Below are 27,985 nucleotides of genomic sequence, written 5' to 3'. Positions count from 1 at the left end.
GTCTGCGAGTGGATTGCGCCCAATGGTAGCATCCAGCACTGTCTGACCCAGGGAACCGGGCATGCTGTGGGTGCCAGAATCGGCTCAAATCACCTCTACTCCACCCTAGTCCTCAAAACTAAAAATTTCATTTCCAAGAGCCAGCTCAAAGAGCCGATCCGGTCACATACTACAAATCATACTGGACCCGAAAGCCTAGGTGTAAAATGTACGGCCAGCAGTTGCATTGTGACAATCAAAGTTATGTTGGAGCAAATGAAAAAGAAACATTTTCAACACAGGTCGGTTTTCCTCATAGGAAAACGAAAACTTTATTGAATTTGACAGTATTTACCCTTATTGTCCAGTTTTCAATCTCACTGGTGCAGATTTTAAATAGAGCACCAGAAAATAAACCCAGAGATTCCTTGGCCCTTATGTGCTTTTCCCCGACAACAAAAACTTCAAAATAAAAGCCTTTGACAGACTAATATGATTCTTATGGCACATTTTTAGGTCGACAATAAATAGCACAGAAGAAGAAGGGTCGTTGAGGATGTTACTAAAGTACAAAAGGAGCATAGTGAGTGGAATGTTTTACTATTCCAGTGATTTGATAAAATCATCATAAGCAGCTTGATCCATGAGGCCTTGAAGCTCATCCGGCTTGTCGATTGTCATCTTGATGAGCCAACCTGAAAAGCAAGACTTCTAGCTTAAGGTCGAGATCACGCTCGAATGCTCGTTTCTGTTTAGGTGCTCACCGTCTGAGTAGCAGGCTTTATTCACCAGTCCGGGATTTTCCGCCAGCTCGGTGTTGATTTCCTTCACTTTGCCAGTTAGCGGGGAGTAAAGCTCGCTGGCGGCTTTCACGCTTTCCAAGGCGCCAAACTCCTCTGCAACGTAAAAATGGAGACGCGCGCCTTATCTCTGCCAGCACACTTCTGCACAAGGGTGCCGCGGGGGCCAATCTTACCCATTTGTTCAAGGATTTGGCCCACTTCGGGGAGTCCGCAGTAAACAACGTCGCCTAAAGCTTCCTACAAAATGTAAAATGCAAGAGCTCTAATTCATGACATTTTTTTTCTTCATGTTTAACTCAAATCTGTTCTGATTGAAATGAAGAGATATTCCATTTAGCTGTTGCTGCCGTGCACCCAAAACAATAATTACTATCAGAGTTAGCAATTTAATGACAAAAAAATGGCACCCCAAAAACAAAGTCAATTGTCAGAGGTAAAAAGATTGATGATGAACTAATAAAAAAGCTGTGTTCCCGGCTTATGCTGCTTCTCTTTCTAGTGTGCCTGCCTTGATTACCTGGGGGAGTCTTGTGTCTTCTGCCTTACAAGTATTTCAATTCATTTTGTTCGGGCGTAAAAAAAAAAGTAGTAGTATCTTGTAAAAGTGACACTTTATGATTGCAACATCTCTAGAGATGAATTCCCGAGTTTTCAATGTAGTGCAGCTTACAGTATCACGGACAAACCTAAATTGTTGAATATTTATTTTGCAGAAAAAACAACTACATAAATGCTTCTACTTTTCATTTTAAAAGAAAATGAATGAAAAAAAGGGAAACAAACTATTATTATCATGACAGTTGTCATTATAATCACCATCCTCAAAATTATCAGGAAAATCACGATAATTATTATTAAAACAAAAACTTACTTTACCCTTAAAAGGGACAGTTTGTCAAATTTTGATATTTAAATGTTCAATTTTTTTTTAACTATACACATCCGATTAAGCAATGTGAAAAAAATATAATTCTAGTAATTGAAAAATGTCATACATTTGCCTCGTCTTGTTTAATATAATAATCAATGTCATTATCATTATCAACACACTATCGTGTGACATTCAAAAGCTTGATTTTTAACTTCTAAATGGACAGTGTGTCAAAGGTGGATATTTAAAGGTGCTGGATTTGAAAATGTTTTATAGGCCATCTTTTGGCTTATGTCATCATTGCAGCTAGTTGGCAGGTACAAGTTTGTGCATTTCTTAGATGCGCTTGTATGAACTCCTCTTGTTATCATCTTTTTGGGGTTTTAGGTTGGCGTTTGGACTGTATTTGAAACAGTCCTTTTCTTACTTGCACCATTTTCATGCTACACTAATGAGCATAAAATCAATCGCCACCCCCCTGTCCCCTTTCCTGCTTCCTAAGGAGATGATAAAAGATAAAATCAGATTGATAAGGGCTATTTGAACTCAACTGGTCATTGTTTTTGCGTACTTAAAAGTGGCGTTCGGTACGCATCTTTAAAATATTTTACTTGCTGATGCCATCTTCAGGCTGAAATCATCATTGCAGCACATGTCAAGCCCCTTTTGTTGCAAGTGCAAGTATGTGAAATTTTAAGATGTGTTCTTTTTTTCATCTTTTTGGGGGTTGTGGTTGGCATTTGGAATGTATTTGACACAGTACTTTTCTTAATTGCACCATTGTTATCCTAGAATAAAAGAAAAACACAAATCACTCCTCCCACATCCCCCTTTCCTCTAGCGTAATGCGCTCAATGGCTGGAACCCCTACGGTAAAGATAAGATAAAAGCAGATAGTCACATTGAAAAATATAAATGAAAAGGCTCTTTGATTTCAGATGCGCATTGTAAAAGCATACTTAATACAGAAAATATCTAATCTTAAACTTTTTAAGGACACCTCAAACCATGCATCCAACCTTTAAAATAGAAAATATGAATATACTTTGAACTTTTCACCGACACCTTATATGAAGCACACAACCTTTAAATATTCAATTATTTCAAATACATCCGTTTCAGCAATTTGCACAAAAAACAGATATCAACAAACCTTTTGAAAATATAATTTAAAGTCTAATCATTGGAAATTGCGTTACATGGGCTGTGTGTGTCATTTAACAGAAAGTTGCCATTGCAACACACTACAAGAACGTGGTTGCTTATTGCAAATTTCATCTTCACTGAATAGATGGTTTCAGCGATTAAGCCCTCCAAGTTTTTGTACACATACAAATGTGCAGAGCAAAACTGTGACCTGCTCATGAAATCAGTTATGAATCCATATATTGCTAACGTCAGCAGTTCAAAAGAAAAGTGAATTTAAGTTGAGGCTCAGTGCCTTTCTTTTATTGTGTGAGCCACTTCCAGAACTAGGCACCCCCTCCAAATTATGTAAGAGAACACAATAGGTACAGTACATATTAGTTTAGGAAAAACAGACTCAAAATAAGTAGTGGAGGGTGCATTTAGACTTAATAGGTAACTACCATTATTTCTGGGTCACATGTTGCACACTTTCACATGTCAAAAGAGAAGACTGTAATATGATCCTCATGTTGTCATCTGACAAAAAACAACTACATTAATCTGAAACTGTCATCTAAAGACTAAAAACGACAATCTGATTAAGCATGTGCTCTGCACTGACTTGTGACCGTGTCCTGAGTTGGTGTGTCAACATTACTTGGCCTTGAGAGTGAGACCTTGTCAATTATCTCAAGAAGTCTGAGGTAAATGCGCTTGACTTTTTTCCCCTTGTGCGGCATTTTTCACTTCTTTAAAATTGGTTAATCATGGGGAGCATTTCTTTAAGTTCCATTACAAAAAAAATACAATGTGAATCATGTACTTTGCAGAGCCATCTGGGATTTATATAGGCGATTTTTAATCTTGAGTGTGCATTTTTCAAGACAGGATTATATGTTTTTGAGACGGATCGCTCCCCATACAGGTGTTGTAGCTTACATTTTCATTTGCAGGAAATTATTTCAATTTCAGATTACCACTAGGAAACCTACTTTTTTGTCATGGTCCATTATCAATGTCCATAATTGACATGTAATCCTTGCACTAATGTTCAGGAAATTCAGGAATTTTAAAGGAAACCTGTACAGTAGCCCCCTCTAAGTGAGCAGACACTCTAGATACGAGAAATTCAAGTCAAGTCATGCTTATTTGTACAGCCCTTATTCAAAAGGAGTCTCAAAGGGCTGCAATTCAAGATACGAGACATCTTCCGGGCAAAAATCTTGTTCGGCATACAAGAGAAAATCACAACTATTTTTCAGATGATACCACTATGGTGCTGAGTGCTCTAAATGAAAGCCCATGAAAGATTGTCTAACCTTAGCATTGTGTGCTAATTTAAGTGGTAACTAAACGTAAATTCACTGCTGGTGTATCATGAGGAGAACCAATGTGCTTTAAATATTCATAAAGTAAGCAACCGCCAACTTCTTCCACGGTAAGCACTCATAATAAACACACATTTTATTTTGTGAATATGATCCTATTTGTCTTACTACTTCATTTTTATGTTCAATTACAATTTGGATATGTTTAGCAATCAGCAAGATGTGTTTTATAGCCATTTAGGGTTAACTTGGATGCTTTTGGGAGGGCAGGAAAAGATTAATTGGGTTTCAGTTAATTATTGTGTGGAAAATGTGTTCGAGACACGACAAATTCGAGATACAAACTATCTGGGAACAAAATACTCTCGTATGTAGAGGGGCCACTGTATTTGAGAACACTGCCATTTTGTTGTTTCTTGCTACTCAGTGAAGATGACAATGAGGCGGTTAAAAGTACAGGCAATAATCAATAACGACTCGCTTGTATTGTGAAGCTTAGCCATAATTGGTCATTACCTCAGCTTGAGTAACAGTTATATCATAGTCACAAAAATACAAGTGGAAAAACAGATTAAAGAAAAAAAAAATGATGAGGTATGCCGAGTAAACCCATACAAAAGTAATCAGAATTTTCTGCTTAGCCCTGTAGGGAAATGTAGGAAACAGTATTGTAAAGAGGGAAAAAATGATTGGTTGTAAACTTACTACCTGAGCAACGATTAACGCCCCTTCCTATTGTACAAATAAAATATGAATAATTAGTGAGGCAGCATGAACTTTATCCATTTACAAGGAATACAATGATTTGATTTTGGCTAAAAGTTGCTGCAAATGGGGGCAAAATACAGCTTCTAGTAAACTAAACTCTGCAGCTTCTGAACTCCCCACCCACCAATCATCATCAAACCTGTGGATAAAATCTAACACAAACAATCATAAACCAATGATTAGCAAAAGAACAAAGACTTACCTGAGCATATTTGCTGATACCGACGGTGCCAATGTCACCTTCTACTCGCACCCACTCGTGCTTATCTGTGAACTTTAAAGCTGCACAAAGAACAAACCCAGACAAAGGAACAAAATATGTGAATTAATCAGTATTGCTATGAAAATACAGGTAATTGAAAAACAAAAAAGTTAAGACAAATTACAGTATTTTCTGAACTATATGGCGCACCTAAAAAAAACCAAATCTGCTAGTAATTCAAAAGTGTGCCTTGTACTCCAGTGCACCTTTTAGAACGGAACAACGGTAGACAAAATCGGAAATGCATAATTACAACAAAGCATTTATACATACTGTAACCATTTATGAATGAATGAATTAATTTTTGTTGTTTATTTTTCGACATCTATCAATGCAACTCTCGCTCTTACTGACCTTACCGACTTTCGTTTTCATTGCACTATTCTTTAATGCATTATTCTTATTATGACTCAGGCCAGTTTTTATAAGCACTATGTTGTAATTTTTTCTTTTTTTATGGCCTGTTCATCCTGAGTCTTTTGTCCTTTTGTCTTTAAAGTCTCTATAACAACATGTTTTACCCTGGAGTGCCATATTTAATCTCGTTGCATACAATGTTTCACAACATTGATCTCAAGGACAATAAAAACAATTGTAATTGTAATTAAAGCTGCCCTGTGACTACATTAATTATGTATTTTCAAATGGGACAATTTTTTAAATTTTATTTTTAAAGGAATATTCTATTTATTTCAGTTCAGTTGTCATTTTCAAAGCATTATTTAATTATATAACTTATTTAAAATCATTTATTTTTTTTATTTTGAAGGCACCATTTAATATTGATATCCAATTTTAACACATAAATCATTTGAATATAGATACAAATACATAGGTATTGTCACATTCTATACTCAGGGTTCTTACAGCTTAAGGAAAGTTAAATTTAAAAGTTTTGAATACAGCTTTAATGCATTTTGAAATCAAATTCAAGAAAAAAAGACAAGGAAAAAAAAAATTGAAACAAACAAAAACAAACAATGACTACTTATTCCAAAATACTTCTGCTACATGCATGATGCATTTTTATCATGATGCATGAAAAACCTTTCCTTTAGTTCAAACAAATATAAATATTATTGATGTGTGTGGGCAAATTCGAGCACTTTTAAAGGACTTGCAAAGGCAATTTTCTCAGGACCAGAAAAGAAGAAATACGGCAACGGTCAAAAGGACGGGGGCCTAAACCTTAGTTTCAAACCCCAACTTGTAGTCCAAACCCTAGCCCTACACCTATCTCTAGTTATAAGTCTAGTCCCAACCCTGTTTCAAATCGTAACCTTTGCACTAAACCTATTTTGGAACTCTACATCGAGTTTACAACCCTAATATGGAACTCAAACCTTAGTTCCTAACACTAAACCCACACCCAACAGTAGCCCCAACCCTATTTCAGAACCCCAAATTCAGTTTGATACCCTAATAAGGTGGCCTGGAAAGGGATGGGCGCCTCCAGACTGTACTTGCCCAAGACACACCACAGGAGATGGTGCATCTACGACCCTTGTGCTTAAAGGATCCAACCAACCAACCAACCTTAATAAGGAGCCTGAACTTTAGTTTAAAACGTTAGCCCCAATTCTATTTTGGAACCATAAAATAAGATGAAAATCAGACAAATATAAATCTCCTAAATGTGATCACATTTTAAAGACTTTTGAAAATTGAATTTAAGACATTTTAATGCCAATCAATGCCTTGTTTTAAAATAATTAACTTAATACCTTTTAAGACTTTGAAAGTCTGCGGGTACCCTAGTTACATACAAAGAGCTTTAAGGCCATTAATGAATCACAGAAATCCAAGGACTTATTGTCATTACTGGAAAGTTTGTTTTTCAACAAATGTAAGCCGCAAGCGATATGATAGTCAAAATTCCAGAAAAAAAAAAAGTTTTTCCCAGTGACTGTCACAGAATCAAGTAAGAGTATTGTCACACACTGCTGCCTGTCAATGCCAGGGTCCAGTTTAAGAAAAAGTAATCTTGTGCAGAATGTTACATAACATTTTTAATACATGGATTTAAAAAAAAAAAAAAAAAAAAAAAAAAAAAAAAAAAAAAAACCTTAAGAAGCCTTTGGAGACCAAAACAGACGGCTCTTTTTAGTGAGCTAAGCAGAAAGATCCGCTTCTCAAAAAAAAAGACATCCATCAATACGAGCTTATGTGAGTAATTGCTAAATTCTGCAAATACGCAGCATATCACACAACTGGAGACACACTGATGACAGGCAAAAAGTGCAAGAAGAGTGAAAAAAATGATAACATTCCTGCTTTTAACACGTTTTTTAATTATTTTCCAGTCTTTTTCGGTTCCTAATAGCACCTTTCTGCCCCCTGCCTCATATCACTTGCGCTGCTGTGTTCATTTTACCGCTACAGAAAAGAAGAATGGTGGTGGGCCAAACCAACTTAAGATTTAGAAGGGAAGATTTCCCCCATATGGTAAAAATCATTTCATCCGCTACGTTGAAGTTCCGCTGAATGTAGCCAAATAGCTGATGAGAGAATGAATGCGCAATTAAGTTTAGATAGTGCAAGTCACAGATACATATTAAAATTATTTTTCTCATCCAACAGGCCAAACTCCACTTTGACATGAGACGGCCCTTCGGGAAATCTCCCGTTCTTCCCGATTAGCCACAATTGTGCATAAATATGGATTTTGCTGGAACACATTTATCGAGGTTGTAGTATATCAGTGTCCAACCTTTTTGGAGCCAAGGCACACTTTATACATATATAAAAAGGTAATACATAGAACCAGCAAAAATATGTGCAAGTTCTTTTTACTTTATTTTATATATTTGATTACTTTTGCAGATAATTTAGAAAAATAAAGTAAGTTGCTGTCAATTACTCATATGGATGAATATAACAGTTACTCGGTGGATTACTGGAAGAAAGCAACAATATTGAGCAATGGAATGCTTTATTTTCCAAAGACAGGATTGGGCAATTTCCTGCCGCATTCTAGACAGTTTCAACAGCACTCTCGTTTTAAAAAAAAGACTGAGATATGACTAGGGATGATCAATTTCACATTTTTTTCAGATCGATACTATGTATGCTTTCCAAGGATGCCATAAGTATAAAAAAAAGTCAAGAGAAAAACGGCCCGTTTCCTCTTGGAATTGCAAAACAAATTGTGTTCCTTAAAATTGCGATTATTGCACCTGTATGCTCAGCGGCCGGGCATAATTTTGTAAATTGCGACTAAAAACACAACCCAACATACAAATCTCCTCCCGCTCTAGTCAAACTCATACTGCTACTCCTGCAGTTTTGAGTCAACAACGTGAACGCATGGTTGACGTAGGTTGATGCATGGCTGGGAGAGAACAGTCGGAGATGCCGTTTCCTTGTGAAAAAGCTCGGATAAAATGAAATACTTGCATTAATACAAAGGGTTGGAGGATACGCTTTGGTCACGATTCGATTGTACTAAGGTGCCGATTCAATTTATATCACGATTCTTGATAATTGCGATTCTACAAGTTTTGCTATTCGATATGATTGATGATTGGGATTTAGTTTATGATACTAAAAACACAACCATAATTATACACTGGGACAATAAACCATAAATTATGTTTAAACCATGCACATCAGTCTGTCAGTAAATCTGGACGCTGACAATTATTTCAAGCAAGACAATGAAAACCATGGATTTCAAATCAAGGGGCACCGGTCGGAGTTCTCGTTGCCTGCTGTCTCACTCCATTTTACACTTCCATTTACTTTCCCGCATTTTTACATGCTGGATATGAAGTCATAAGAAACAGTCAATTTTGAATCTGTCAAAAATAAAATCAAGATATATAAACACACAAGAATAGATTTTTCGTCCCACTCCTAATGAATACAATGGTGCCTCTCCTTACGATATTGATTCCAGCAGTGAGGTTGGATCATGAAACCGCTGTAAACCAAAACACGTTTCCCATTGAAATGCATGAAAACGGGATTAATCAGTTCCAACTTCTCATTTCTTCTATTAAATTAATCATGTGGTCATTCTAGGCAGTTTGTGGTGGTCGGCTTCAATGCAAGTACAGGCGTTGATTTTGAGATAGTGACTTTAAAATAACACGCGACTTTTGGGTGTCATTAATCCAGGTGGTAATGGATTTTTTAATGAAGTAAATAGTAACTAAATAATAACGGTTTTTATTCGACTTGGCGGTAACAAAAGTTTATTTTGGGCACGCGCTCAAAACTGCACGTAAACGTGGCTAACAAGCTCCTGCTAATCTTAAATTGGTTAAAAAAAAAGTTTGTGGCTGTCCAGCCGGTCGAACGTGACATGCACTTCCGTTTGGAATTTGTCATTTCGATTTGCAAGCGTTTTACCTTCCGTGTGGGCGGCCGTGGTGCACAATGTCCTCGCCGCCCATAGGAGCCGTGTGGCCGGGAAAGCCGCTGACGAGGACAGCCGCGGAAGTCCGCTGGGGAAGTTTGCGGAGAAGCACCGGAGCGCCACACTCATCGCCATCTTCACTTCGTGTGATGCGCATGGGAGCCCGCGCGTGCACTTGCACTTGACCTCGGGAACGCGCATCACTACTAACTAGGGTCAGACGGGCTTTCGCATTTGCTGACATCTAGCGGTCAATCTGCAGATTACGGTCATAGCAAAGTGTGGCGGAAGCAGCTAAAAGCAGGCGAGATCTTGTTATTAACCCCGAAAGGAAAGCAGAATGGAGTCTAGCAAAAGGTATCAAATAAAAAGTCCATGGATTGTCAACAACAGCCTTAACTTCAAAACCAGTATGTAGTTTGGTGAGGTTAACCCACAAAATCGAAGACTGGCTGAGACACTTGTAGTGTGAACAAATTCCCAAAAAGGAGACGTATTGGCATTTCATAAGCATTTTATTTAGGTGCAGCGGAAAAGCTGAATTTGAGATTGTCATGGACAAACAAAAGCAAGACATGATGGAAGAGATGAAGGTATCGTGATGATACATACCATTACCGGCGCCTCAGTTACATTTAAATGTGCGTCAACTCCAGATTTTAAATACAGACGATTCAGACTAGAGGAACATTTGACAATTTAAAAGACTCCAGGATTATTACCTGAAATATTGAGTAATGGTTCGCAAAATGCTAAAAGATGTGTGACACACTGATAAGTCAATTGCTGTCTCGTTGACAATGTATAATGTGTCTTTTGATAGACTGGCAGGACCCCAAAAACAATTATAGAATTCGTAGAAAATATTCAAATGAAACAGTGTTTTTTAATAACTGTTAGCCTAGCAAAAACATGGACAATCTGCTCCACAAATTCAGCAACTGAGCCTTTGACACCATTTTTTACCCTTTTGGACATTATTCAAGTAAAAAACCTCACAGATCTCACATGGGCCACTGACATAAATGCTTCTCCAGCACCGTCCAAGGATGGGAGGGTACAGTACATTACACAGAGGTGCCCTCAGGAGGAACACTGGTTTTGTTGTCATCGGGCTTCATGGCCGGGAAGAGCAACACCTCCTATTAAAAACAAAAATAGGAACATTTTTGATACGAAATATGATCTATTTAACATCTGATCAAGAAGACAGATTTTAATCAGAGCGGTTATATGAATCTTGACATTCCGGTTGCTCTAAAATTATGCAAAAATTCTCACTATCAGGTATGAAAGGTCGTTGGTTAAAAAGGTGTGATCGGTTGTACAATGTACTAGTACATAAAATATTAAGCTCTTTCAATGTACACCATGTTTCAGTTTTGCAGGAGGCACCTCACACACAAAAACCTTGGGGCTATTGCATGAAACTAAGATAAAGGATTACGCCTGGATACGTTTTTTATTCTGGCTGAATTTAGCCTAAAGTTGGTTGCATGCAAGCAGGTTAAATTTAGCTTGGCTGAGTTACCATGGTGTTATATTCCTTACAGCTAGCCTGCTCCAGACCAGCCTAACAACCAGGCTAAGATTATCTCCAGAGGTACATCAGACATTTCTACTGTAAATTGTGTGGAAAATGGGTTTATATCCATGCACTTTAATATTTTGTATTCTCGTGAAGGGTGAACTAGTAAATGAATGGCATAAAAAGTCCTGAAAGAGAGCAGGTCTTTTCAGAGGCTCATAAATGATAAATCAGGAATGGAACCTTTCGTTATGAAAATATTAATATCAATATTATTTCCTTCACCAAGATTTAATCTTTATTTGTAGACAAAAAAGAAAAACAACATTCAAATTTATTTCCGCTAGTTTTTTTGACTAAGGGAAACTCAAGCAGACTGGAAATGACAAAAAAAACGCATACAAACACTCTTAACTCATTCAGTGCAATGACGTTCTCCAAAATGTAAAAATGTGCTTTTTTTTTAAACTATTCAAACGGCTTTGGCGCAGCTCATCAGTAAGTTTTAAGACTCTGGGAATTATTTTAGTACAATAAATAACAACTACATGGCATGAGTGGCTTTGAATATATCGTTGTCCACACATCAAGGAACCCCCCACTTCCTATTCTTGCTTCCTGTACCCAGATGTTTGTCAGATAATCTAATCTGCATTTTATATAGCGCTTTTCAAGTCAATGAAGACCTCCCTAAGCGCTTTACAATGTGCTTTACACTAACCCTTTTACACACTAACTAACCGATAGCAGTGTCAGCCATGCAAGGCAACTACCTGCTATCGGAGGCATTAGGGATTCAGACCTCGACATATAACACGGAGGAGCCGGGAATCAAACCTGCGATCTCTTGATCCCAAGACGAGCGCTCTACCTCCGATGGTAATGCCGCCCTGATAACACATGCTATGTTTTGTTTCATGTGTCCACCGTATAGCAGTGTGTTGGTGGCCCAATATACCATGTGGTGCACAAAACAAAAATATATGTACAGACAGAAAGTTTAACGACTGAAACCTTTATTCTCTGTAAGAAGGAGGACAAGATCCCATCATAATCCTTGGGGCAGTTTCATGCATGTCCCCCATCGCCATGATGACCCAAATCATGTGATACCTTCAGGGGCTGAAAAGGTCTTGCAAAGTTCATGCAAAAGTTTGGTGTTCTTGCAATAAAATTTTATTTTGCTGGCATAGGGGTTTGTACACATTTTTTCATCTCCAAATTCAAGCACTTTCAAGGCAGACTTTTTTTTTCCAGTAACATTAAAATAGGAAATGTGTTGTGAATCAACCCATAGCCCTGTTGTTTGAGGCTATTAAGTGCTGCCTCTAGAAAAAAGAACCAGGAAATGTCATAGACCTTAAGCTAAATATTAAGCAGCTGAATGGAGCATAAAAAAATGAAACTAGGCCTCATTTCATAAGTGTTTGCTGTTGTCTCTTTTTGGTTCATGTTGTCTCAATTGTTCTTGTTATTATTACAGACCGCACTCGACGAGGTCAAACTGTGGAGCTATTGATTTATTCAAGCCCAGTTTGTTCTTGTTCATTGCATTATGTGATAGAAATTCACACTTTCAAATTAACACTTACTCAACAACATCGACATATTTTTTAACAAAACCGTTCCATATTAACATCCATCCATCCATTTTCTTCCGCTTATCCGAGGTCGCGTCGCGGGGGCAGCAACCTTAGAAGGGAAGCCCAGACGTCTATCCCCAAGCCAGCCGAGAGACATAGTCTCTCCAGCGTGTCCTGGGTCGCCCCCGGGTACTCCTGCCGGTGGGACATACCCGGAACACCTCCCGAGGGAGGCGTCCAGGAGGCATCCTTATCAGATGCCCGAGCCACCTCAACTGGCTCCTCTCAATGCGGAGGAGCAATGTCCTCCCAGATGACTGAGATTCTCCCCCTTATCTCTAAGGGAGAATCCAGAAACCCTGCAGAGGAAACTCATTTCGGCCACTTGTATCCGGGATCGTGTTCTTTCGGTCATGACCCTAAGTTCATGACCATAGGTGAGGGTAGGAACGTAGATCGACCGGTAGATCGAGAGCTTTGCCTTTCGGCTCAGCTCCCTCTTCACAACGACAGACCGGTACAGGGTCCGAATGACGGCAGACGCTGCACCGACCCGTCTGTCGATCTCCCGTTCCATGCAACCCTCACTCGTGAACAAGACCCCAAGATACTTAAACTCCTCCAATTGGGGCAAGATCTCCTCCCCAACCCGGAGGGAGCATGCCACCCTTTTCTGACTGAGTATCCTGGTCTCTGACTTGGAGGTGCTGATCCCCATCCCGGCCGCTTCACTCAGCTGCGAATCGCTCCAGCGAGAGCTGAAGATCACGGCCTGAGGGAGCCAACAGCACCACGTCATCTGCAAAAAGCAGTGACGCAATGCTGAGGCCCCCAAACCGGACACCATCCTCGCCAAGGCTGCACCTAGAAATTCCGTCCATAAAAGTTATGAACAGAATCGGTGACATAGGGCAGCACTGGCGGAGTCCAACCCTCACCGGGAACGAATCCGACTTACTGCCGGCAATGCGGACCAGACTCTGGCACCGGGCATACAGGGACCGCACAGCCCGGATAAGACTGTGCGGTACCCCATACTCTCGAAGCACCCCCCACAGGGCCTCCCGAAGAACACGATCGAATGCCTTCTCCAAGTCCACAAAACACATGTAGACCGGACAGGCAAACTCCCATGCACCCTCATAGACCCTGCAGAGTGTGTAGAGCTGGTCCAGTGTTCCACGGCCAGGACGAAAACCACACTGTTCCTCCTGAATCCGAGATTCAACCTCCTGGCAGACCCTCCTCTCCAGTACCCCTGAATAGGCCTTACCAGAGAGGCTGAGAAGTGTGATTCCCCTGTAGTTGGAACACTCTTCTTAAACCTTCTTAAAGAGGGGAACCACCACCCCAGTCTGCCAGGCCAGAGGCACTGTCCCCGATGTCCACGCGATGTTGCAGAAGCGTGTCAACCATGACACGCCCACAACATCCAGAGCCTTAATGATCTCATCGACCCCTGGGGCCCTGCCACCGAGGAGCTTTTTGACCACCTCGGTGACTTCAACCCCAGAGATGCGAGAGCCCAACTCAGAGTCCTCCAGCTCTGCTTCCCCATAGGAAGACGTGTCGGTGGGATTGACGAGGTCTTCGGAGTACTCCGCCTACCGATTCACAACGTCCCGGGTCGAGGGCAGCAGAGCCCCATCGGCACTAAACACAGTGTCGATGGCACACCGCTTCCCCCCTAAGACATCGGATGGTGGACCAGAATTTCCTCGAAGCCGTTCGGAAGTCGGCTTCCATGGCCTCGCCAAACTCCTCCCATGCCCGAGTTTTTGCCTCGGCAACCGCCGAAGCCGCATTCCGCTTGGCCAGCCGATACCTGCCAGCTGCTTCCAGAGTCCCACAGGCCAGGAAGGCCAGATAAGACTCTTTCTTCAGCTTGACGGCATCCCTCACCGCCGGTGACCACCAACGGGTCTGAGATTTTTGCGCCACGGCAGGCACCGACTACCTTACGGCCACAGCTCCGATCAGCCGCTTCGACAATGGAGGCGCGGAACATGGTCCACTCGGACTCAATGTCCCCCACCTCCCTCGGGACATGGGAAAAGGCATCTTCCCCCACCATCAAAGCCAACTCACCACGAGGTGGTGATCAGTTGACAGCTCCGCCACTCTCTTCACCTGAGTGTCCAGAACATGCGGCCGCAGGTCCGACGAAACGACGACAAAGTCGATCATCGAACTACGGCCTAGAGTATCCTGGTGCCAAGTGCACATATGGACACCCTTATGTCTGAACATGGTGTTCGTTATGGACAAACCATGACGGGCACAGAAGTTCAATAACGAAACACCACTCGGGTTCAGGTTAGGGGGGCCCGTTCTTCCCAATCATGCCCCTCCAGGTCTCACTGTCATTACCCACGTGAGCGTTGAAGTCTCCCAGCAGTACGTAGGAGTCCCCAGGGGGCGTGCTCTCAAGCACACCCTCTACAACGGGTCAGGTGTATCGACATTTCGTTCTGTGTACATTGTTACAAAGAATGACAATACAAAGGAAATTATTATTATTATTATTATTATAAGGAATCCAAGAAGGGTGGGTACTCTGAACTGCTATTTGGTGCATAAGCACAAACAACAGTCAACATAGCTCCTAGGATCATTGGGACACACAAACTCCTCCACCACGATAAGGTAGTAGATCAAGGAGGAGTCCTTATTACCAGAAGGTAGGTAAACAAACATAACTTAACCGAACATCAAGGTAAGACCAAAAGCCAAATTGTTTAGGACTCTATAATGTGCATAAATCCGTTCCTTTATTTTTTTGTTTTTTTTCCTGTTATTCTTTTGCCGTTCTTTTAGATTTTGAAAGGAGGCAATCAGCTTTGCCTTTTGTTGCATTGCCGTCAGCAGAGCCACAGCATTGGCATTTTGGTGTGATTTAACTGTTATGATGCACCTTTCCTAATTCACCAGGGAAAGATGACGCTTCAAACGACAATGCCATAGAAAGCAATGCAATAGCATCAGCGTCATTTTGAAGCCGATTTTATTGTATTTTTCCCCTTAATGCGTGGTCTGTCGAGTCAGACTGCTGAAAAACATCACATAAAGCAAAGTGCCTGAAATTCTTGCCATTCAAGGATATTACTAACCTTGAAAACACAAAATCAAAATTCAAACATTTTCAATGATTTCAAAAACCCGTACCAACCATAAAGCAAATTGCCTTTGTTTTTACGGAAAGTATTGTTTCGATATTGGGTGTATCACAAAATATATAAAGTACAAAAAAAGAACCATCCCTTTGGCTTGAAATTTATCCTCCCACAAAAACCTGTTTCTTTCTCAGAAGTTTTTGGGGAAACGAGTATTTTCAAGAAACTTAGCAATGTTCAACTGTTGATTGCTAAAAATTGGTTAATACTAGACGCATTCTTCTTTTTTCCCGATTAAAGATCTGGTTTCAAGCGTCTATTTGGCTACAAAGCTGAATTTAATGTAGGCCTTAAAAATCTGTAAAAATATGGCTGGCACAAGCACTTCCCATTTGAGAGAAACGTCTGGGACTGAACAAGTTAAATATTTGTCGTAACGAGTTGAAATTCTTTCTGCTTTTTTTCTTTTCTTTTTTTTAAATTAAAATGTCGACTTGAATATGGGAACTTCAATGTTAGATGATATATCTATTACAGTAGGGAGCTAGATATTCTTTAAACTTCTGTAAAGACACCCAGGTACTCATTTTTATTTTATTTTGTATTTCCTTAAACAGGAGGTCCGTGACAATTATTTTGAGTTAAAAAAAAAATCGAGTTCAATGTTTTGTGGATGGTAGCCAGCAAATTCAGCTTTGGGAGTGGCACTTTGGTGACATCCAGTAGACATATTTAAAACTGCAGGTAATTGTTTGATGCTTCTCCCGGCCACTCAAGTCAAGTCATGTATATTTGTATAGCCCTTAATCACAGAATCAAAGGGCTGCAAAGACGACAGACTATTATTACACCATCCCCTGATATTAAACTTACACGGGGGAAAGGAAAAAAAACAAAAACCTCAGCATAAGGAAATAAGGAAACCTTGAGATGGGGCCCCAAAATGAGGTAAGCCCCCTTCCAAGATGATCAGGCTGGAATGGATGTTGCAAGAACATCAACAAATAATCAACTGACTTAACATGAAATTTAGGTAATTCATAAGCTACAGAATATAAGGTTGTTTTACCCTTGATTTAACCAGTTCCACTTAGGTAGCAGATTGAATCCCAGGGGGCACAGTATTCCTCAGCACTAGGTCAGAAACATAGTTCTTTTCCTGGCTCTACACAATTCATGTAGGTCACCCATATTGACTTCTAAACATCGAATTTTGCCGATAGGTGAAGGATTTTTATTCCTACACTATTCTTCAACATGTGGCCATGCAATTAGATTCTAGATGACGTTACCTTTATGTTATTAGAATCTGTCAGGAACATGGTGAGGCGGTCGATGCCCATTCCCCAGCCGGCGGTCGGTGGCAGACCGTATTCCAGTGCCGTGCAGAAGGTCTCGTCGATAAACATGGCCTCATCGTCACCCTCGGCTTTGGCCTGAAAAAAACTGTACTGTTCACATTTTCGGCCAGGTACAGTAAAATCTTTTCACAATTTCTTAATTGTTTAACACAAAGGGACTCCTAATTCTTTAGCCAAGGGCTCAACAGAGGAAAACTACTTTCCACTCAAATTATGCCATGATAACTGAGACTTTCCTACTAAAATCACTGCATGCACCAATTGGCAGCGATGTGGAAAAGGGCCACAGTCTCTCTTAGGAAATGAAAGGCCTCAACATGGACTAAGCATCATCATGCACATTCAGACTGATTTTAGAGTACAGCCATCAAACCCATTGAAAATCACAGCTCGGCATCCAAAAATAACATTTTATATTTATCCCTTTTGCTCAAGTTGGAATTTGATAAGTCTTTTTTCCATGCTGTTTAGCTGTATTTCTGAGGTCATGTGCTCAAAACCAGCTATCATCCTTCCAGTGCGAGGTTCGCATGTTCTTTCCGTGCTTGCGTGGGTTTCCTGCGGGCACTCTGGTTTTCTCCCACATTCCAAAAACATCCATGTTAGGTTAACTGGCCCTACGTGTAAATGAGCGAGTACATTGTCTTGTCTCTGTGTGCCCTGCGACTGGCTGGCAACCGGTTCAGGGTGTCCCCTGCCAAATGACGGAAGATAACTGGGATGGGCTTTAGCACCCCCGCGACCCTACTGAGAATAGGCGGTGCAGATAATGGATGGATGGATATTTAGTTGGGTTGATTGTTTGCTTAAAAGGGCTTTTAAATTGCTATCAATTAAGGTCTTCAAATTTGCACTGTTTAGTGTCAGAACATTATGCACTGACAAACTATTGCGTTGGCTTGGAGGATGACCCACGTCTCCAGTTGCCAAATTAGAGCAGTGTTTCATATGAAATATGCACTTTTATGACTATATTTTTAAGTTAGAACCACCTTTTGCAGAAACTGTAACACACACTGAATCCTTCCAATCCATCGCAGCCTGTATTTTATTAGAACAATGTCAACCTTTGAGTCTTTTGGGATGAATGCATACACAAATTTTGAACTGACAATAGTTAAATAAAAGAGCTCCAAAAAAGACTGCAATAGTTTGTAAGAGCAACCTTTAATCACAACATTGTGTCAGTCTGCCGATTTTTTCAACAAAGTTGAATTTAGTAGAATGTTCCAACCTCTGCCTTTAAATAATCCCAACACATGATCGGACAAAGTCCGTTACGCACCTTGGCTTGCTGTTCAAAAAGCTCCCTCTGTCTAACTGGGTCATTCAACTCTGTGTAGGCATTGCAGATTTCTTTCTTCATAACAAAGAGCTCAAAGCGCTCTGTAAGGCCTTTCTCTGATCGATGCCTATTTGAAAGGAGCAATTTGATTATAAGGCAAGAGCACTTTGAAACAAATCAGAACAGATTTCAAACAAAATGTTTCCACTCACCATTTGGCCAAGGGGCTCATGATTTGCGGGTGATCGCAGATAAATGTTGGGCTGATACAGGTGACCTCCAGGAAATCTCCCACAAGCTGTAAAAAAAATCAAAGTGGTTGTAGTGACATCTATTATTATAAATCAGTGCTTAACTTTATGTTATGACACGCACCCGACCCCTAGAAAGAAAACTTTTCACCCAACGCCCCTCTGACTAAAATTGGTATAATTGTTCAATACAATTGTAAATCTCTACATAACATTATATCGTTAATAACGTATAACAATGAAAAAATAAATATGGACCAACTTACAACAAATAATAGCTTTAATAGAAAATATTTAAAGTGCACCATAAAATTAAAAAAAATTAAACAAATCCTTAAACAGTCTGTGGTTTGCAACAATAATGTGGTATGTACAGCCTTTTGAGACTCTTTGTGATTAAGGGCTATACAAATAAACATGACTCGACTGACCATATCAAACTACATGTAACTGAAAATTAAAATAGGATAAAAATCATAATGCAATCAAACCGATCATTAAAATAAACTCAAGAGCACAATGTTTAAAAAAAGCAGTTGACCTAAGAAAAACAATACACAGCTTTCCGAAGCGGGGCTCGAAGGAGAACATCGCGACTCTAAGCTCCTGCTCAATTATATGATGTCAACAACACTTGCTGGTTTACTGAAGTAGGAGTCACCAAGCAGGATGATTGCTGGCAATATTCGGCCTCAAAGACGTAGGTTTAGGATTGGCATTTGTCGGGACCAGGTCATAAAAAACAAGTCTTAGGCGTAACAGGAGAAAGGCACAGCCAATACTTTGGTGCTATGTGTCAGAACTTCAACAGAGTATGTGATTAAACCCTTTCTGTGCTGCTAATTGACTGAGGCGTTTATCGATCAATTGATCTTTTTTTAAAGTGATAACATTGGTGGGGACATAACAATGCTTAATATAGGTGGGGACATGTTGCCTACGTCCGCACCATATCCACGCCCTTGTTCGGCACATTTTTGCTGACAAAAACTCAAGCCGCCTATCAGAATAATTGTGTTGTATTGTCTCTTAGTGACGCCTCCATTTATTTCTACATGCTCTCCGCTGTCAACATTTATAGACACAGTAAGAACACCGGACATTCCTCAAAGTGAAGTTGAGTACTACATACGATTTGTGATATTTCCTAGGCTTGTCTTTCTGGAGTAGACTTTAGTCAGTCTCTTTATATTCACCTCTCCACCAGTCTTCTCGTCCGCTCTTTTACCATCGTGTTAATTGAGGGTCAGCTAAACCAATTGTGTCTACTTCATTCTCTGTGCTATGTGCAAAGCGTTAATGCTTAGTATACTCAACTTCTTCAAAACCAAGTGCACTCTCTGCCAATGAGAGCGCCATTTCTCCCAAAATTGTAGTGGAGGCAAACCAGACCCACAACTCTCGGAGCCCCACGATTTTAAATAAATAAATAAAGTACCTTGTCAAGTAGGCGGGCTGTTGTCCTGGGTGGGGGACATTCAACTCCCTTCTGTGCACATAGGTCATCAAAGAATTTACGTGTTTCTGAAGAGAAAAGGGAAGAAATGCATAAGGACATTATTCTTTTGGCATTTGACCCAGACACAGTCATTTTCATACCATCGCTGTCATAAGTGTCTGGAGGAGGAAATTTCACTCCCATCTGCTTCTCAAGATCATGTGTCATGCTCACTCTTCTAAAAGGTGGTGTAAAGTCAATCTCAAAAGCTTCCCCCTCTGGGCCATCAGGATGGTAGGTAACTTTGTATCCTCCCATGATGTGTTTCACCATACCTGAAAGGCAAACAACATATGTATCCTGGTCGTTGACCAGACAGCAATACGGGAGTGCTGATTATAAAGGCGGTAAAAATATTGTCCAACAGTTACAACGCGCAACATTGTTACCACTTAAAAAACTCCCATAGAGCTGTAACTCATTAAAAAAAAAAAACATATATATATATATATATATATATATATGATATTTTTATCACCTTGTACAAGCAATTTTTCTAAGTACCAGACAGAAGTTTTTCTGTGATGTCCATCAAGTCGTGGTAGTCAGCGTAGGCCATGTAGAATTCACAAGTGGTGAACTCCGGGTTGTGTGTGAGATCGATGCCTTCATTCCTGAACTGACGACCAACCTCGTAAACGCGGTCTATCCCACCAACAACAAGCATCTGCAGGGTGAATGCACAGTGCACAATGAAAAGAGGTCGAAAAGAAAAATAAGCAAGATATTATTCAAAGGGCATTGGATGCCATAGGGCGCCAATAAAAACAACATAATGACTTTGACTTTGATATCGTTTCCCTCAAGAATACCATTTTACCTTGTGGTATAGCTCAGGAGCAATCCTCATGTACAAGCTCATATCCAGCTCATTGTGATAAGTAATAAACGGACGGGCCACTGCTCCACCAGGAATAAGGTTCATCATTGGAGTCTCAATCTTAAAAAAGGTAAGAAAACTGTAGTAGGAGGAAAATGGTTTCCAAGTGATAGGTGGTTAGTTTGTGTGAAGCACTTACTTCTAAAAATCCCAGTTGGTCCAAGAAGTTGCGCAGGTACGTGATGATTTTGGCCCGTGTTATAAACTTCTGCCGCACGTAATCATTTAAGATAAGATCCAGGTAACGCTGGCGAAATCGTGTTTCCTTTAAGAAAGAAATGAGAAAAAAACGAAAAAATCCCATTTTTAGGTCAGGGGGACTTTTTTTAGCCACAATTTAAGAATTTAATGATGTTTATTTTATGAGTCATCTCTTTCTTGGTGATTTTGTTTTATGAGTCATCTCTTTATCAAAACCTTAAAAGTGATAAACTAAGACTCCATTATACTATTAAGTTTTTGGTTACTTCAAGCAGAAATAGACATGTTGTAAAAACTAAAAAAATAATTTCCAAAGCACATAATTTGAGCAAAATCAATAACGTGAAATCTCTGTTTTCATGCTTGAATTAATCGAAAATTATTAAAAATTATTTTTCAAAACATTATACAAATTACTTGGTCAAAAAACAAACAAAAAACGTGACAATGAGTTTCATGTTAACAGTGCTTTTCATTTAAGTGTCGATAACTTCACATTCTATTCGATATCCATTTCTACGCGGTAAAACATTTTGTCGAAAGAAAAAAAAAAAAACCTTTGTAATTAGTTAAACGTGGCAAACATTATTCAAGGTTACACTGTATTTCACAATGTGCAGGACAGGGATCCTAGGAAGGCCGCAATCAAACATCTAAGTGTGTTTATAGCAGCCCTTATTACCTTGTCTTTGAGTCCAAAGTGGAGGTGAGGCAGCATGTGGAGACAAGGCGAAAGCAGAGTCATCTCAATGGGGATGATGGACAGCTCCCCCTTTTTAGTCTTCCCGGGATTTCCACGGACACCGATGATATCACCGCGCCTGAGCTTGTTGTTGATGACCACAAAGTCTTTTTCAGACATATAGTTCCTGACAATGGTGAAATAACATGCAAAATCAATGATTTTTGCCTTCTTTAGTTTGAAAACTTCTGGAACTCCATAAAACGCCGGCTATAATTCTTAATGAGACAAGATCAGTCTTGCTCTGACACAAGAACTCCAAAGACTTGCCAAATGGGGAATTTTGTAATCACCTAGCTTGTTTATAAGAATTTTGATACTGGTAGGTCTGTGCAACGTATGCATTTTAGTGTGGGCCTTTTGTGACAGCTCAAATTTAGTGTCATTTGTTTGCCAACCAATAATGCTAACGTTGAAATGGTGGGTTAGAACAATAAAAATGATAATTACATTTTGATCAATTAATTACTGAATTCATTGTCTCGTCAGAAGAAAAAATCCAAAATAAATCTTGTCTGCATTTTTGTGAGATAACGTCTGAGATAACAATGTCTATGTTCTAATGATAAATACTTTACTATGGAAAGTAAAGTGTAAACTGTCATTAAACACTATTCCAATTACTAAAGATATCATCACTCACAATCAGACAGAAACAGATAGCAGTGAGATAACGTAGTTTGGGTAATGCGTGGGAGTGAATTTGTTCGAAAACAAATCCACAAATTTCAAGTACAATCTTTCAGTACCCCGAGTTTGCCATGACTTGCAACTTGGTGCCTTCGCCACGCATATCGTAGAATAGCAACTTGGCACCAGATGCCCGTTTTGCGTGAATTCGGCCTGCAAATCAAAAAACATAACAAAAAACAAAGCCTTTTCCATTTTAAATATTTTACACTACTCTCTCAAATAGAAATACAGTCCAGCATTAAAATACCTGAAACATTGAGAACAACGTCCTTTAGCTGCTCCCCTGGCTGTAGATTACTGTATTTCTCAATATACTCTGTGAGTGACAAGTCGACATGGTACTTGTGTGGATATGGGTCCTCAGCAGTCCCCTTGAGCTCCTCAATGGCCTGGGTGCGAATCTTGTAGTATTGCTATTTAAAAGCAGAAAATAACAATATTTGTGTTCTACTGTTCAGTCAAAAAAGGGGAGAAGCCAGGCGTTCGTACAAAAATCTCACATTTGGGTCGAGCGTTTCCTCGTCCACGGCAGAGCCGATGTCCAATGCGGCGCAGTTATTAGATTCCTTCTTTTGCTGCAGTTGTTCTTTGACTTTGGCTTCTTTCTCCACAGCTTTTTTCTCAGCTTTCAGCCTCCTTTTCAGTTCACTGATAAGATATTAAGATAAAAAGAAGCCACTGGTCATATAAGCTACACAAGCTCAAAGATAGTTAGGGGTAGTTTACAGCAGATAACCTTTTATACAATGGTATAAAATAAGATAGCATGACGTACCATAAACCAGTTGCCATTTAAAAAAAAGAATACAGCTCATCCTTTTGACGTACAATAGGACAAACAATTTTAATAGTCTTAATATGTTGCCAAAAGCCTTACAAAAAGTAACAAGTATTTTAGAAAATATTGGATATGGCAATTTCTCTGGTGCATCGTGGTCAAACATTATGCGTGTCAGAATTTTATTTGTCATTGTTTGAGGTCTGCACCCTTCGGCCACCAAGGCAAATTAGCAGACAGTAACACAGTACCAGGGAGAAAAATTAAGATCTTTCTTCTTTTTTGCAAAGCATACGGAAATTGTGCATTCGAGTAATGCTGGGCAATTTTGTTATGGCAGTCATAGGTTGACATTAAATCCTATTGCATTCTGTATTGCTTCATTGTGTTATAATGTTTGACGATTTTGTCCATTAAGTAAAAACAAAGGTGTATAATATTCCTGCCTACGTTTGTATATATTTTGCTATTTTTCGCACAATCTTCATTATTTTTTTAGTTTGGATTGGCAATACATTTAAACTAAGATTGGAACGTAACACCCTGCAATGAGCTAGCAGAACTGATTGTTACATGATGCCTCAGGAAAAAAAAAACAAAAAAAACAATCATTTTAACTCAAAACTAGGTATTGTGTTCAGAATTTCCAATCTGCTTGTACAGACGCTGCCCTACTTACGACCATTCGACTTACGAAAAATGTTGTATTGTGTGCACTTTTTTTTAGACTACAGGACAGTACAGTAGTGCTTCTTTCCGCCACTACTGGTGTGTGGCACTGTGAGAGGTTACCCAGCATCCACCCAGAAGAAAAAAATCCACTTCCCCTTTCCTACTTCATGTGTAAACATTCTGTACTGTATCTCCAGCGCGCTAAGAACTTTGACATTTTTATTGTTTAATATCTCGAGCATCCATTCAATATGGTTGGTGTAAAGTGGAAAGAAGAGGCGAGACGCTTCTTTTGAAATGAAGGTGGAATATGGAAGCATGATGCTGTTGAGAAAATGGATCGCTTTTTTGGCCACTTTTTTTTTTACCCCGGAGGATGATGTAGCCTAACTCTTGAAGCCCATCTTGCAAAAGCAAGTTAAGTTTAACTTTATTTATCTTTGTAGAGAATATTATTTCATTTTTCAGTACAAAACAATACAGGTTACTTATACAAGCCTTAAACATACTTATATAAACCATAAACATACAAAATATAGCACTGTCACAACTTACAGACAGATTAATCTAACGAACGATTGTCCGGAACCTATCTCGTTTATTAAGTAGGGCACTGTCTGTATTTGTGGTAGAAACCTAAGAACATACTTGAGGCTCTACTCCAGCATGCAGAATACAGAAATTAAGGCAAACGTATTAAACATGTTTCTTATTGCTATTGATCACATTTCTTTCATGATCCACAATGATACACCGCCTAAATGAGAAAGGTGCCCACATTTACCCTGGTGACAAAAGGTTGGTTGGTACTCTCTCGAAAAGAAAAGGCACCAACCTTTTGTCACCTCTCCAACGGTTTCCACAAATTTGGGCTGGCACTGCAGTAGTGCAAGGAGGAGCATGTTTATACCACTGTCCCCTGACTTGAGAGGCTTGGCACAGCTGCTGCCTGACTGCCCTGACCAGGCAAAGCATACTGACCCACCAGTCAGAAGAGCAATCTAGGAAAAAAGATATATATAAAGAAAATACAAACAAAGCTTAAAGGAAGCGAAGTCATTTTCATAGTGGCATGCCCAGGCTCCCTTTATTTATATGTGATTGAATATAAGGATCATATGCTATTTTAGTAATATACGGTAGTTGTATTTATATTTGAGATCCCACAAATGTGTAGTTACACAATACAACAACATTAACATTTATTGACTTTAATTTTACACTAAATTAATTGTTCTGTAATGACTTGCTCCAACCCTTTCCTACAATTAGGCCTTACCTTACTGTGGTTAATATGTATTACAGTTATGTTACATAAGGAAGAAGATGAAAGGAGATTTACAAATAGTTTGATGTTTTGAAAGGAACTTACAAATATTAAGAGCCTTTGGAAAATTAAAATTAAATTTTTAACAATATATAAGAAAAAAATATATTCAACGGAATAAATCATTTGAGTATTTGAAAACGGGAAATGGTAATATGACTTTATTCACTTTCTACTCTGTGGACGGTGTGCTTTAGGTGCTTTATCCGGTGTCACATTTAACAAACACATACACGTGTAGCTTCCAAGCAAAGCGCTGCCAGGTCAAACAGGGAGCAGAGGGGGTCTTGGTGATTTTCAATTGCCATGGAGGATTTCCTGTTCATAACCATCAGATAATGATGTGACCATTCAGTAAAGACCTAATCAAAGATAAAATATTCAATAATTGGCGATATTTGGTGATGTACTAAGAATATGTTTTGGCTTGTGCCATGCCAAGTAAAACGCTACAAGGTCAAACAGGGACCCTGCAAAGGGTTACAGTGTCTTGGTAAAGGACTCTTCAACAGAGTTGCCAATTGCCATGGAGAATTTCCATTGTTTCAGCATCAGATTTTGGTGCGACCATTGGAGGGCTTAATTTAAAATATACCGTGTAATAATTGGCAAAATTCAGAGATGTACTGAGAATGTGCATTCAAGATGTAAGTGTTTTGTTTTTGTCTTGCATACAATGTCGGGCGTTATTATTGATTAATTGACAATTATTAACAAATAGTGTTAACGTATAAAAAAAAATCCTTGTTCTATGTGCAGCACTTAGACTTTGCATGTAGCGTTGGATGCTTTGAAGTCCGGCTGCATCGGCTCGCTACAGTTTAACTGTACGGGTCAGGTGTATCGACATTTCGTTCTGTGTGCATGGTTACAAAGAATGACAATAAAAGTAAATTCCAGTCTTCTATTCTTCTAAACAAAAAACAGTACAGTGAGTGACTAAGTAGCGTTCACGCCCTAAAATTTTTTTACAGATATAGCAAGCACGTACCTAGACTTTTGCTGGCATATCAAAGGAAGGTCGAAAAATATGTAAATTCAAACACCAATACAACACGTGATACTTAATTACCCTGGTCTTTATACAAATACTTTAATTTTTTAATATAACGATGCACAAAAGTTAATTTGACAAGGAAAGCCAATGTTACCCGGATAATGTGTGGACGACCTTTCTCTCGTACAATATGGAACTTGTAGTTCTTGTCATTCACAAAACACGCCATCACCTTAAGTAAGGCTTAAATTGAAGAACTACATTTCCCAGTGGCAAAATCTCACAAAATTTTGGGAAATGCATGCCAAAAGCATGCCTTCGTACGGAAAACGTGTTTCGCTTCTGTCCATAGATATTACTATGTCTGTTGGCGTTACTTTATTTCTTTATGTATGCAAACACGGATAAAACGAGGACATGATCACAATATGTGTTAAGAGTAATCGTAAACCGGAGAAAACTCACTTTTTGCTGAGTTTATCGCCATCCGCCGCTGTCACGTCAGCCATGATGGTTCCTGTGTTGGGTGTTGAAGGATCTGAGCATGCGCAGAAGCGATCAACAGTGATCACCCTGTGATGCATTATGGGACTGCCAGATGTTTGAAATACTATGATAACTATCAATATTTGAATGTGCACCCTCTTGCCTTTTTTGTGTTTATCATTTAATTCATGGTTTGGGTTTGTTTTGCCTCTGCTCATTCAATTATACATTTCTGTAATTGTTCTGCAATTTGATTTACAAATACTACTCCCATTATCCCCTAATTTTGTTGACTCCATTGATGTTGTAATAAAAGTTCTCCGTTTACCGAAAATAGGTGATGAATATCTACCTACTCGACATCTCTCATTAATCTGAAGCATGTTTACTTTTAGAGTTAATATTTATCAATGTATATCCTGTATACAGTTGATAATAGTTTTTTCTTAAATCAAAGTTCCCATGTATTCAAACAAATGTTCACCTTGTTTATACAAAAATGTTAATGACAACAGACCAAGTTAAAAAAAATAAGCGTATATACCAACATTTTATGTCCAAACAGTATTAGTCATAGATACTGACACCATGTAGTCCTACTGATACCACAAGTTTATAGAATTGCCTTGAAAGAAATACTACCTTTTTAAATTAATTTCCTTACATGCCAACATTTTTTCTTGAATATTGAATTTACTTAATATCATTTTATTAGTAATATTACTTCTAGTCCCTGATTGTCAAAGGGCCACTAGAGGAAATGCAAAACTAGCATTGTCTTCCGTTACAGATTCTAATTATTTGAAACAGGCTGATATCGGCTGATACCAGTCCAGTCATGTAAAACATACGGCATGTTAGACGATTCAATCTGGCCCGCCATTAAATTCTGTTAAAATTGTTTTACTGACCCAGCCCTCCAGAGAACAGAAAGTCTGGATACAGTCCAGGAGCCTAACGGAATTTGATATCCCTGGCATATGCCATGTATCAATATTCACCCTTCTCTGTTGTTAATAATAAAAATAGTTTATAAAAGTGTGGAAGAAATTCATATTTCTAAAAAATGTATAATACAAAATATACCAAAA

General features: G+C 39.2%; 2 protein-coding genes across 4 annotated transcripts; both read right to left on the bottom strand.

Annotated features, from left to right (window-relative positions):
* Positions 1 to 286: 286 nt before the first annotated feature.
* Positions 287 to 9,685, bottom strand: gcshb (glycine cleavage system protein H (aminomethyl carrier), b). Its single transcript, XM_088333269.1, has 5 exons — positions 9,493 to 9,685; positions 5,080 to 5,159; positions 956 to 1,019; positions 744 to 875; positions 287 to 674 (listed from the first exon to the last, which is right to left on the bottom strand). Exons 1-5 carry the CDS (start codon positions 9,632 to 9,634, stop codon positions 580 to 582), a joined length of 513 nt encoding a protein of 170 aa, XP_088189395.1. The 5' UTR covers positions 9,635 to 9,685; the 3' UTR covers positions 287 to 579.
* Positions 9,686 to 9,995: 310 nt separating this feature from the next.
* Positions 9,996 to 26,991, bottom strand: kars1 (lysyl-tRNA synthetase 1). Of its 3 annotated transcripts, XM_088334461.1 has the most exons (15): positions 26,874 to 26,991; positions 24,920 to 25,085; positions 23,135 to 23,282; positions 22,882 to 23,047; positions 22,691 to 22,784; positions 21,882 to 22,068; positions 21,138 to 21,263; positions 20,939 to 21,058; positions 20,623 to 20,785; positions 20,220 to 20,393; positions 20,059 to 20,144; positions 18,582 to 18,667; positions 18,370 to 18,496; positions 17,016 to 17,159; positions 9,996 to 10,641 (listed from the first exon to the last, which is right to left on the bottom strand). In XM_088334461.1, exons 1-15 carry the CDS (start codon positions 26,893 to 26,895, stop codon positions 10,567 to 10,569), a joined length of 1,884 nt encoding a protein of 627 aa, XP_088190587.1. In that variant the 5' UTR covers positions 26,896 to 26,991; the 3' UTR covers positions 9,996 to 10,566. The 3 variants fall into 3 exon arrangements, with proteins under 3 accessions (XP_088190587.1, XP_088190589.1, XP_088190588.1); XM_088334463.1 differs by lacking the exon at positions 24,920 to 25,085 and having other exon boundaries at positions 26,874 to 26,986; XM_088334462.1 differs by lacking the exons at positions 24,920 to 25,085; positions 26,874 to 26,991 and adding an exon at positions 26,563 to 26,724.
* Positions 26,992 to 27,985: the final 994 nt, after the last annotated feature.

The sequence above is a fragment of the Urocampus carinirostris genome, chromosome 4 (genome assembly GCF_059441175.1).
Source record: "Urocampus carinirostris isolate Australia breed hairy pipefish chromosome 4, RoL_Ucar_1.0, whole genome shotgun sequence".
Lineage (NCBI taxonomy): Eukaryota > Metazoa > Chordata > Actinopteri > Syngnathiformes > Syngnathidae > Urocampus > Urocampus carinirostris.
Note: the sequence above shows the minus strand (reverse complement) of the source record. Positions and strands in the feature narration are given on the sequence as shown.

Coding starts and splice junctions, on each gene's coding strand:
- kars1 (XM_088334461.1), bottom strand. CDS start 26,895: ATGGCGATAAACTCAGCAAAAA. Junction 25,086..26,873: donor GGCGATAAACTCAGCAAAAA/GTGAGTTTTCTC, acceptor CTTTTTTCCTAG/ATTGCTCTTCTGACTGGTGG. Junction 22,069..22,690: donor CAAGTCATGGCAAACTCGGG/GTACTGAAAGAT, acceptor CACCATTGTCAG/GAACTATATGTCTGAAAAAG.
- gcshb (XM_088333269.1), bottom strand. CDS start 9,634: ATGGCGATGAGTGTGGCGCTCCGGTGCTTCTCCGCAAACTTCCCCAGC. Junction 5,160..9,492: donor CACGGCCGCCCACACGGAAG/GTAAAACGCTTG, acceptor TTCTTTGTGCAG/CTTTAAAGTTCACAGATAAG. Junction 675..743: donor TAAAGCCTGCTACTCAGACG/GTGAGCACCTAA, acceptor CTTGCTTTTCAG/GTTGGCTCATCAAGATGACA.